This window comes from Medicago sativa, chromosome 8 (assembly GCF_051527215.1).
Source record: "Medicago sativa cultivar Bolivia chromosome 8, Bolivia_mono, whole genome shotgun sequence".
Taxonomy (NCBI): Eukaryota; Viridiplantae; Streptophyta; class Magnoliopsida; order Fabales; family Fabaceae; genus Medicago; species Medicago sativa.
The window spans coordinates 67,111,924-67,125,429 of record NC_140756.1 but is presented as its reverse complement, the minus strand read 5'-3'; the positions used below and the strand labels follow the sequence as shown (position 1 = coordinate 67,125,429).

General features: G+C 32.5%; 1 protein-coding gene across 1 annotated transcript; it reads right to left on the bottom strand.

Moving 5' to 3' along the window:
• Positions 1-219: 219 nt before the first annotated feature.
• Positions 220-12,965, bottom strand: LOC146900741 (3-epi-6-deoxocathasterone 23-monooxygenase CYP90C1-like). Its single transcript, XM_085733851.1, has 9 exons — positions 12,271-12,965; positions 8,984-9,305; positions 7,153-7,302; positions 6,775-7,032; positions 1,581-1,667; positions 1,388-1,466; positions 1,187-1,293; positions 781-908; positions 220-701 (listed from the first exon to the last, which is right to left on the bottom strand). Exons 1-9 carry the CDS (start codon positions 12,486-12,488, stop codon positions 608-610), a joined length of 1,443 nt encoding a protein of 480 aa, XP_085589977.1. The 5' UTR covers positions 12,489-12,965; the 3' UTR covers positions 220-607.
• Between the last annotated feature and the right edge of the window lie 541 nt (positions 12,966-13,506).

Here is a 13,506-nt window from a genome sequence, read left to right as displayed (position 1 = left end):
CTATCTTCAACATTTTGGTGACGTTGACTGTGGGATCATGCTGGTGGTACAAGAGTTGTACAACTCCACTGATTGTAATAGATAATATAGGCAGTAGTGGAGCACGAGCCCATGGTATGGGCATGGGACCAAGACACCACAACTAAATCCACATGGGGATCTAAAGCCACCACAAACGTTACATTGTAATCAAACATAAAAATTTAATGGAACGAGACATAAGATGTGAGAGTTAGCTCCAATCATCTCAAATAGTAATCAATTTTAGAATATAATCCAAAGAGGACCTATAGGCACCTTTCTCCTAACAAAAAATGGATGTGACCCTAATGCTAATTGCAAGAGTACATATCACCTTTTTTTGTTGGGATGACCACCATATCATTGTTAGATTAGTCTCGTCTCGGATAAATAGACAATTCTAATTGGATAGAGAAAGATTCATCGAATAAAATATTTCATTCGATGAATCTTTCTCTAAACTTGAAATTGTCCAATAACTAAGTAGGATTGTTTTGTCTATACTCAAATTTTACCATCTAAGTTGAAACAAATACATAAATCTATCTATAACGCTGTACAAGAACTATTCTATTCTCCAATTCAATCAAGTCATGTTGATGGTTGTCACAATAATTGGGAGCTTCTTTTTCATTTTCACTGTTGGAAAGTAAATAATTTCATCCTTCTCAGCAACCCATCTGCAAAGCACAATCTATTTTCAAAAACCAAATTCATAAAGCAAATTTCACTTTTTTTCCAAGACAAGTGATTAATTACCTGTAAGTTGTAACTAGATGATGAAGGAAAATAGAGAGCTCTAGCCTAGAGAGTTCAATCCCAGGACACAGTCTTTGTCCACCACCAAATGGTGTAAAACAGTTGTTTCTAGTTCCAGCTTCAATTTTCTGCACTCACACAATATATAGTCGAGTTATTACGATTTCCTTATAAAGCCATCTTTTAAATTGCGGCTACGTTGTATTAGTTTCATCGATATATCGCGAATGACATTGCAACCACATTGGTTACGTTTGTCCGTAATATCAATATTAGATGTAATTGTTAGTTATACTAGTTGGTTATTAGTTTTTTTTCACTGCATATATAAGTCTTATGTATCAACTTCAATTCAAAAACAAGTATAAGCTATAAAGTAGAGAGATTTTGATGTTTAATTACTTACCTCCCATCTCCATGGATCAAACTCTAAAGGTTTTTCATAGTTCATGCCATCTAAATGAACGGATGTAAGAGATGCCACAACACACCAATCCTTAGGAATTAGGTACCCTGAATTTTTTTATATTAGTGAAACCACGTCAAGTATTTTTGGTGTATATGCTTAAATTTAGATCCAATACAAATAATTCCTCCATAAACTAACCTTTAATATCTACATCTTTGATAGCTTTTCTCCAAATGGCATTGACAATATTTGCCATTCTAAGGGTTTCGTTGATTACCTAGTTGAAAGTAAATTAAAGACAGCAATGAAGAAAAATGTGATGCTTTGCTATTTTAATTTAAAATTATAATGAAAGAGTAAAATTATAATTGATTGGCAAATTAAGTCTCACATTTTGAGTAAATTGCAGTGAGAGATAGTCACTCCATGCATAATCATCGGAACGATTTTTGCTCTTCTTTAGTTCCATGTTTTCTTCCTGGTACAAACAACTAAATATAAATTAAATTACTTACACATGGATTTCATTAACAATGTTTGGAGAATTCCCATGGAAATGGATTATTAACAATAATAATATATTTATTGCTGTAGAACTTTTGGCATCCAAGAAAAACAAATATATAAAATAATTGTCAAACTTATTTTTTGTTGAAAACTTCGTATCCAGCCCTAGAGTCGACTAATCTGAGGGGTCCAATCCCACCTATCATTGTCAAACTTAATCTCAAGTGCAAGTTTGAGACATGCTACTTGAACTTATGTGTAGAAACCAATTTATATGTAACAATTGAATTTTCAATCATATTTATCTTTTTAATATTAGGATCTAGATGTATTACAGATTTTGCTACCATGACTGATATTTTTCTTTAGCTTGCAACACTAGACACAAATAAAGTTGGTAACATGTTTTAAATTCTGAGTTCTTTAATTATAAAATAAGAGTTAAATGACTAAAAGTATTTCGATGAAATGAGGCGAGTCTCTTTGTAATCGATCAAAGATCTCGAGTTGAACCATAAAAAGTGTTGCAACTCATGAAGGAGAATGTCATGTGATCTTGCCCGACCTTAGGGTTGCAATATTTGGGTTATACAAAAAAAAATTAATGAACATACATTGACACTGTAAAATAGTTTTACGCACACATTCAATAAGAGACGGTCATTTTTTCCATGTCATATCACCAGTTTAAAAATATCTTTACAAAAGTGGTGTAATGTGGTTAATAATTAACTTTTATTGGATGTGAGTGTAATGCATATCCTTTTTTTGTCTATAAACGAAGTTAGGGCTGGCAATGAACCGAACCAACTCGATAATAGTTCGGAACTCGATTCGACAATTGACTCATTGAACTTGGTTCATGAACCAAATGAGCTGAACTTGAGCTGAAAATTAAGTTCGTTAAATAAATGAGCTGAACTTGAGTTGTATATAGTTCAACTCGGTTGGTTCATGAGCTAACTCGATAATATATATATATATACTAGTTTTCTATAAATTAATAAAGTACAAGCTTAAATATCAAAAGACAAAATACCTAATTTATTACAAGCTTCCTCTTTATTTAAGTACTTTTGTTTACAGAGGAATTATTATTAATTTAATTAAGAACTAACAATAATTATAATAAAAGAGAGAAAGAAAAAAAGAAGCTAATTGTATACTTGTGCAAGCTTTTAACCAAACATATGTATAACTTAGTCCCACATCGGTGAGTTTAAGTACATTAGAGAGGAGGAGTCATTATAAAAGAGAAGCACTACTTTTTTCTTTAGTGGTCTTAGACCGACATGCTCCACAGTTTTAGTTTTTCTTTATCGGTGAGTTTAATTTTTTTTTTTAATGAATTAAAAGGTCAAGTTATACCTTTTTGATAAAACAAAAAAAAACTTTTGAATTGTGTTCCTCGAGCAAACGAGTTGAACCTATCGAGACGAACCGAGTTGTTCATGAACTTTAAACGAGCCAAACTCGATATGTTTTTTTGGCAAAAACAAAAAAAAAAAATTTGAATTGTGTTCTTGAACCTATCGAGCCGAACCGAGTTGTTCGCGAACTTTAATCAAGTCGAACTCGAGTTAAAAAAATGGTTCGTATCGAACTCGAGTCGAGTTTCGAGCTGAACCAATTCTTATCGAGTCGAGCTCAGACAAATTCGACTCGACTCAACTCATTTCCAGCCCTAAACGAAGTAGTAAGTACCACTGAAACTCACACGCACAACGATTGAGATCCGTGGTTCAAATCCAAGTGTAGGTGTATAACCTAACAATATCGACATTGTCAATTGAATCAAGCCTTAAATATCCGGACATATCCTTTATATCTCAAAAAATTAGAGTTTAATAATCATGATTTTTTCACACAGATGTGCAATTATATAGCGCAATATAATGTCATTATTGTGATATTATTTTGTAAGAAATATACAATACGTTAGTCATTTAACTAAGAAGAGTAAAGTGAGCAAGATCAAGGGTGTCGACCCTCTTTTATTACCAAAAAAAAGTGAGTGTAACATTTAATTTAAGAAACACAATAGAAAGAAAAAAAAAATAATATGCGAGTCATTTACTAAAATAAATGTCATGTTACCGAGCTACATGCCAATTTTGCCTAAAAATAAACATGTCATTTAACTCATCAAAATTACATGTAATTTGGGCGTAAGTATATGCACTTATGAAATATGAACTATTAGGTCAACAAAAGTTGATGTGTTTGGTTAAAAAATTGGACCAGATACATTAACTTTTGTTGACCAAAATATCTCTTATAAATAGGACGATGAAGTAATATATTATAGTTGTAAGGACAGCCATGTAAGCACCAAGTGATTGAGGTTGTATCATTTGAAAGTACCTAAGTTTGATCACTCTTTTTTATCTCCCAACCAAATTTCTCAAATTGTCACACCATCTACCAAATAGTAACTTGAAAATTGCTGAAGACACATTTAGTTTGGCTGAGAAACACTAGTAATTTACCCAAATGCCCCCTCGGTAGTTAACTGCCGAATTATGGAACCGGCTGCAGTTAACTGCTGAGGAAACTTCTGCAGTTAACTGCCGAGGAAAACTTCTGTAGTTAACTGCCGAGGAAAACTTCTGCAGTTAACTGCCGAGGAAATCTCAAACCTGTTTTTTTTTTGTTGACAAAAATCATAAATTGTCATTATTAATATTTATTGATTTTGAATGTTTCAATCATTATTTCGGTACGTTTCAAACAATTGCAGTATTATACTTATGCATATACATCTTAATAAAAATATCATTTAAATCTTGACAAAAAAATAAAGAGCATTTAAGTCCTAAAAAAAACATTTCAATGAGTGTAAAAATTAAGCATTTGAATAAAAAAATCGTTGTGCACAACTATTTTAATGTAGAAAATATAACAACATACTATACCTTAAAAAAATCGTTGTGCACAATTATTTTAATGATTTTTTTTTAGTACAAATTATTATTTTTATTTAAGTAATGTGCAAAACAATATTCAAATACTTAACTTTTACACTGATTTAAATGCTATTCTTATTAAGATATATATGCATAAGTATAATACTGCAATTGTTTGAAACATACCAAAATAATGATTGAAACATTCAAAATCAATAAACATTAATAATGACAATTTATGATTTTTGTCAAAAAAAAAAACAGGTTTGAGTTTTCCTCGGCAGTTAACTGCAGAAGTTTTTCCTCGGCAGTTAACTGCAGCCAGTTTCATAATTCGACAGTTAACTGCCGAGGGAGCATTTGGGTAAATTATTAGTGTTTCTCAGCCAAACTAAACGTGTCTTCAGCAATTTTCTAGTAACTTTCTCCAAAGTGAGTAAATGGAGAGTGGTGAAAACAGAGGAAGTGAGTAAATGGAGAGTGGTGAAAACAGAGGAGACAAGTGGTGGTTGCGTGGTTGAGTGGAAATATTAAATTAGTGGTCCTGATTCATAGCCGCTGAATTTAATTGATATCGTACGGTACATACCCCTCATATGTGCAGTGCAGTGCACATCAACATCCATGTGAACCCCACACTCACTCGTGCATAAGTCTGTGCACTTTCCAAACACTTTTATATAGGACATACATCGTGGATAGTACTGCACCCGACCACAGATCTTATGTTATGGGTTTGTATAGATTGACTTTGTACTACTCTGTTCTGTACAAACTTTGCTAGTTACTAGTACATTGATCACATCATCAATGGATCTCCAATGTATGCAAGTGGTATGTCATAGTTTGCACTCAAATCTTTCTCTTAAACCTATAAAGTTGACTTAATTGATAATGAGTTGACTTACTATAAAGTTGTAAGTTCAACTCCCATAACCGATATAAGGTGATTAAGTATGTTTCGAAACGTTCTTTAAGCATTGAAGTGTGCCACTGAAGCCTAATTCATGTTGACTTTTTTGCATGGATAAAAAAACAGATTTGTGGACAGATTGACACATTCATACAGTCAACACATCTGTGTGATTGGAGGTTCCAAATTCTTCATTGGATTTTGTATTTTTGGTTTAAATAAAAAATATCAAGCTTAAAATATTGACAGTTCAATCTCAATTCAACGGCTAGGCTAGACATGTGCTGACTATGTAAATGTGTCAAATTACGAACTACATTCAATTTGATTTCAAAAAAATTAGGGGGAGGAGAATGTAGGTGGTGGAATAAAAAATACTCATATATATGATTACTTTAATTAAATGTTTGGTTTCGCTTCTAGGCACACCCAACTCACCTTCACACGCCAATCATCCAAGTTTGAATAAATATAGCTTTGATCTTAATGTGCATTAGAGTTAATCCACAACAAAAACAAACAAACATTAAGGCTTTGTTTGAAAATTTGGAGGGAAGGGGAATGAAGAATTTTGGGGGGATCAAAATATATAGAAAAATGGAAAAAAATAATCTTTCATATTTTTCGAAAGAACAATTCATATAAACCCTCCAAAATCCCCTGAAACCCTCCCTTAAACAATTTTTGAGCTCCCAAATGAAGTGAATTTTGTATTATGAATAAAAAATTAACTTACAAAGCCAAAAGAAGAAGAACAGAACAATTTTACAAAATTATCTTTATTAATTGACTTGGGAGTGACATATAGTACTAGTTTAACCTCTCTACCCCCATAACCCAAAAACGTTTAGATGAAATGACACGAGTCTCTTCTAGCTTAACCAAGATCCTGATTTCGAATCCAATCTTGGAGATGCAGCAGCGTTAAAACTCTTGGGGAGAGGTTGCCGCCCATCTGGGCCCCATAAAACTCAGCGTTAAAACTCTTAAGGAGATTTTGCCACCCATTTGGGTCTCATAAGGCTCGAATGATTAGTCTACACAGTTGCGCGCGCGGAGGATATCTGGTTTACACCAAAAAAATCTATCTACCCGAGTTCTTCCCATTGTTTTTTAGATTAATAAAGGAATTATTTACAACATTAAACGTATCTGGTAGTATTTTAGAATGCATAACACTCATAGTAAACAAATAAGCAACATGTTTGAAAATAATGTGCACAAATGATAAAATTTTATGTTTAAACAAAAAAACGTACCACTAATTTGGATAGAGCAAGAGGAGAGTCACTAAGAAACTTGACAGCCATGGTCATAGCTGTAGGAAGAGTCTCTTCACCAGGAATCATCATCTCAATGATGTTCTCACTCATATTTTTCAACCATATATTAGGGATTGTGTTGGAGTCATCTTTATCTTGCAAGAGTACATCTATTACATCATTTGCCACACAATCCTTATTATCATTCCTTTCCTCTATTATCCTCTGCACTATCTTCATCATTCTCTCCTTAGCCTGCACCAATAATCAAATTGTCTCTGATTTAAGGTTATATATTATTTAATTACTACTATTCAATAACAATATTTGTATTTATATAATATATTAACTTTGATGAGTTGGAGGAATTATAACCTTCAAGGATTTATATAGTCTTGTTCCTGGTAACTTAATGGGCAAGCAAATCAACCCTTTTATGAACTCTTCAAATTCTCTCTTCAAATTATATAAATCTTCACCAGGATCAATGCTCATCAGAACTTTCACCAAAATAGTAAACGTAATCTGATATGTGTGTCCAATGGAGCAAACAAAAAAAAATGTAATCACTCAATGTTACAAATATAATATTTTTTCATTATCCCTTCAAAGAAATATATATTTATTTCCTTATATTTAAGACCAGACAAGTATATATTAACATCTAATATATAGTGTTTACCTCTAAAGAAAATCTAACATATAGTGTTTAAGTCATTGCATATGCCTTTCATTCCATATTAAGTGATATTTTAACACACCAAAAATAATATATTGACATTTGAAATATTCAATGAAACATAATTTGTTTTCATTCATTCCATATTAAGTGACTTTTTAACACAAAAAAATTATATTAACGATGTTTTAAATTTTCAATGAAACATTTGTTTTTAAATTATGCCCCAAATAAGTAATACTACATGTATAATGAGTTGAGCCGAGCTTGGTAACGCAAACTTGTGACCTAAGTAGGGGCATTAAGATGTTGGAAGGTCTTTGATGTGTGCAAAAAAAAAAGTATAATGAGTTGAGAAAGACAAAATACTATAATTGATACTCCTAAATATAATATTTAATAATTTTATTACTATCCTTTAAAAAAATTAATCGCACTTAACATATAATGAATAATGGGTTGGTACAAAGGGGCGACGACTCAAACACTTACTCTCGACTTCACCTCTCACTCAACTTAAATATATGATTGTACAAATGAGTAATGCTAGCAACACTCTCTTTTGAGCACTCTCTCTAGCACTCACTCTTTTATTGGGCGAAATCAATGTATGACCCACCACTTTATGTGGGTTCCATTTCCAAAGTGTAGGTCCCACATTGATTTTACCCAATAAAAGAGTGAGTGCTAGAGAGAGTGCTCAAAAGAGAGTGTGGCTAGTATTTCTCTTGTATAGATTGGATCTCACCTAATACTATATTTTAAAATAGATTCGGATTAGACCGACAACTAGAATTGATTAACTATATGAAACTTACTACTATTTAATTTGAAGAGACCGATTTCAAATCAATGGCCGTGATCACATGCAACATGAAACAGTGTGCTGCATATGTCCCACTCCATACTAATATCATATGCTCTCATCATTTCTTAAAAAGTAATATAATGGTCTCACTTTCCTCTAGAGCCCTTACATTTTGTTGGGTGGGCTCGGGTTGAATACTAGGGTAAACTTTAATGCAAGGTTGATGAAATAAAGACATGTATGACACAGAAAGTAGGAAAATCAGCAAGGAAAAAAGATTTTCTAATAGCCTCAAAAGAGGAGTGGGGGCTTTGGGGGGAAAAAGAGATAAAAGGAAGCAGAAAGGGAAAAAAGGACAGACCTAAAAAACAAGAAAGAATCCCTAAAAAAAACAAGAAAGAAATAAGAGGATAAAGAGATTTGAAATAGAAAAAAAAAATTACAAAATGATTTAATTAGTATGTGTAAAGATCTTTTCCTACCTTTGAGCCTAAATTTTTATTAGCAAAAAAATGTATTTTGATGACATGGAAGCCGATATAAGTGTATAGAATATAATTAGATTTAGTGTATGCAGATTGACGGTAAGTTATGCAAATGTTACGATGACACAATAATTTTGTGAAACTCTAAAGTGTAATTTTTACCAAAATCACGATGACTTGTGGTAATTATGTCATTTGATAATTCAAACAAGCATTGATAAAATATAAACGGACCTTTTTGACTTCATCTTGAACGTATATTGGTTGGTGAGTCCAAGAAGCTAAACATTGTTTGACAGAGTGCTCAATATCTCTTGTGATTCGAGCTTTGAATTGTGGGGATCGGAGGAATCCTCCTAGGAGTGCATGAAGTTTCCTATGCATGTTCCCGTTCATTTGAAGTATAGAGTGTTCTCCCATTAGTTCTCTAATTGATTTTGGATAAGCTGGGATGAAGATGCTCCCTTGGTTTTGTAGAATCACTTTGTTCACATCTGGGTCCGTGGACACAATCACACCGGTTCCCAAAATACTCGTCTTAAATACATCACCATACCTGCACGTGCGCGCACACATTATAAGTTGTGGTGTTAAAAATGGAAGAAAAAACTTATTACCAAATTGCCGGTAAAAAGGGCTTGAATTAACCGCATTCGTTGAATTGGATCTGCGACAACCGGCACACAATGCAGTAGTTGTGGGCATAGTTTTAAGTTTGGGACCGACTGGTCCAACCAATTAAACGGAAAACCAAACATATAAACAGTCTCGTCAAACAATCATATTGGTTATGCTATCAACTTGGTTGTAATTCGATTGAACAATAAAAATAAAAATAAAAACTTGGTCGATTCAACCACATTAAGAGCCTAAGAGTTGAACCTTGGTAACTTGGCCAAATAAACTTTCCTTACCACTAGTTATATAAGTTGCAAGTTGCGTAAGTTACCCAAAATATATAATGTGTGTGCGTACACACACAGACAATATTTTTGTTTTTTTGAATCGGCTAATATTGTTCACGATGGGAAGTACAAAAATTGCACCGCACTCGAATGAAAACGGAAAGACATAGAATACAAAAAGTGGCGTATATAGACGGAACACCAAAAGACACCACCCCAGAGAAAATACACCACACTAAAAAACAAAGACAATATTAAACAGATCAATTTATGTGGTTCAATGAGTGACACACTCGTCAGATCAAGGGTCTATTGACTCAATGTTCTGATTGGGTCGATGACTGATCCAATTTTTAAGCACTAAGGCGATCTATTTCAATCATATCCAAAATATTTGATACAAAGTGGAGTATCACATTATAGTTTTGGTAATCGGTCTCAATTGTCTAATCTTTAACTAAAATAAATATAGTGACAGCTAATTCCATAAGGAATCTATTTCCAAAATCATAATGTTCCTAACTAATTTTTCTTATTTTAAGATGGACTTTGAGGCTTGGGGGGAAGAATAATATTGGGTATATTGGTTACTGCCTGCAGAAGCAAACATTACTGCAGTTAACACTAAGCTAAGGTTCTATGTATAGCTAACTCTAATTAATGTAAGCATGCCTTTTCTGTTTCTATACTTCTTTGAATATATGCTCCTCTCCCTAGAAGCTGCAAGCCTACAACGGTACAACCTCATAAAAAGAGTAACATTTATTTTTACTACCTCCGTTCCTTTTTAATTGTCACATTTTGACATTTTACACAAACCAAGACAATCAATAAATGTTGCTACTTTTGATACAATAATTTCTATATTTACTATAATAACCTTATTTATTTAATATCTCATTACATATATTTCTCTCTCCACAATAATAAATAAGGGTAATATTAGTAAAATAACATTTAATGTTGCATTGAACTATATAAAGTGACACTTAAATAGGAACAAAAAAATTCTCCAAAAGTGACACTTAAAAAGGAACGGAGGGAGTATTTTTTTTGAAAGAGAAAGAGTAACATTTATTAACTGTGACATGAAAGAGGGTTAAATGTTCCAAAACCCCGTAATCTGTACCTGCATTTCTTGAGCTACATTCATTCAATTCAATTTTAAAGGCATAGGTTGTGGACACTCGTAGACTATAGGCTAGGTATCCTTTACATAGAAATTGTGAAATGCTACCATTTGCTTATTTTTCTTTTTTCTTTTTTGAGCAAAGTGAAATTTACCCATTTCTTGACAATTAATTTTCCATATTCATTGCATTCATTTCTAATTTGTTAGTTTCACGCAACATATACATACTACACTAGAGTGAAACATGCAAAATAACTAGCCCTTTGCCATGTTGACAATAAACAAATACTACTAACAAAATATCTATGGGACTAAGAATAACAATTCAAAACTAATTTGGTTTCTCCAATAAGACTAAGAATGCTTTATGAGGAAAATAAGGAGGTTATCTATCTATACAAATGATTCAATCCACTACCCACCAATATACAACTAATATAATGTGCTCATCCATCCACACAATTTAGTAAAAGCTTCTCTTTATTAATTCTTAGATGTTTTCTTTTTCTTTTTATGTTTTGAATATTTGTGATCCATTTCTCCCAATCATGCACTTAAAGCTATAAAGGGTGCTAAAATAATTAATTTGATGTGACAAAACATTAAAATTAAAGAAACTAGAAAGAAGCAACATGACAATTAAATATTTCTTTATTTTTTTTTTGTAATAATTACTATCTTAATTTAACTAATTTTTTTCTATCGAAAAGCATTTTGGTGGGATAGTAAATGATATCTTTCAACTTAATTAAAGATCTTAAAATCGAATTGAAACACAAGAATACAATGTTAAATCTCTTAAAAAAAGTTTTATCATCAATTATGGTTTGCACACATGATACCTCATTCAAAAAAAACTAATACTTTCTTTTTCCTACATGGTGCTTCATTAGTGTATATGTGGACCACATTGAAGGACAAAATTATTGCCCACACATGATCACCAATAAAAATATACTCTATGCGAATATTGTAAAGGACCACACTAAGCTTCTTAAAGTTGGGCCTTCACAAAGAATAGACTAGAAGAAGAACAGGGAAGATAGACAAAAACTTTTATGGTTTTTAGTTTTCATCTACATGTGTACATATAGACTATAGATGATGGATATTCCTCTTAAAGAATCACAAACATATCTTTCTAAATAAATTGACCATTGATAGTTCTTGTCATTCGGGAAATCACTTGTACTCATCAATGATGTAATGTTCTAACTTCCAACTGTCTTTTTAGAGAAGATAAGTAGCAACCCAAAAATGTACCATGTATGTGGATCGATTTGTGAATTAAGAGTTCCAAGTTAAATCCCTAAAACTAATATAACCACTAACTTCCAAAAATTTGTGTATTCAACAAAAAAGTAAGAACCAAAAATGAAAAGGAAAAAAAAGGTGTTATGTTGAGCATGCATGTCATTTCCCTCTCCTTGAGAAGATGAAGATACCAAAAAATATACAAATAATAGAAAAGAAGGTGATCTTACAAAGACTTGCGCTTTTCCATGAAGCTGACGGGGTTAGAAGTGTATCCACAAGCAATGAAATCAAGGGTCTCTCCAAGTAAAGGCCAACCTTTGTTCCCTCTTGGAACTTTTCCTTTCTTCTCATTCATCTTCACTTTATTCTTCTTCTTCATACACAAAAACCACCAACATAGTAAAAAAGTACCCATTAAAGACCATAGTCCTATAATCCATCCCATATTATAAGAAATCTGTTCTTTCCCTTTCTTATGATGACTTTGATCAAACCCTAGCAATAGCTTTGTTTATGGTTGTGACTTGATGAGCTCATGCAGCTGGGTTTTTTTTGGGGGTGAGAGAGGGGGGAGAGAGAGGTGATGAATGAATCAAAGTTTAAGAAGGAAGAAACTTCTTTTTGTCGTTCCCTAGGGAGAGAGATATAAATGAGAGTGGGGATACACATATTGAGAGGGAGATTCTGAAGATCTAGGGCTTAAAGCAATCATTTAATGTGATGGTCTTATTGGGTTCACCTAATCAACCCCAATCGTTTATCTTGTCTTCACTCATTGTTTTTTTGGGATAGTCTTCACTCATTTTGGTTATATATGGATATTTACCTTGATGGAGTTCTTCCCATGTCTAACTCCACCCCCATGCCATATACTACTATTTCATCCATCAACAATCATTTTTCGAAAACGAAGAGTGTTCTTAGGGTATTGATTAAGAGAATATAAATATAAATATTATGTTGGAAAATGATAAAAAAAAATTGTGAATTCAGCTTTTTAACAGTTTAAAAACTTTAATTTCTAATTTTCATTTAATTTCTAATGTAAAACTACTACTTTTGATTTCGTTAACAAATGTTCTCAATATTTATTTTTTTGTGAATAAAACGTTCTTATAGCATTTCATTAATAATCAAATGTTCAATACAACGAGGTACAATAGAATAAGTAGTGGGACTAGCTAATAATGTGGCAACCCTGGCAAGGGGCGTGAGCTATCTCGTTTGTTTGTCGCCGATTAAACTCAACCTTAGAGTTTGTAAACTTCGACCTAAACATACTTTTGCAAGCGGAGATAATAAGTCCAAATTTAGTAATATCTAGACGAGTATGATTGAAAGCATCCACGATAGTTTTGGAATCCAAGGCAAAATCAACATTGTCGAACCTCATGTCACTAAGCCATTCCAATGCATAATAGAGACCTAAGGCTTCTCCAACATTAACAGTGGGCAAAATTGAC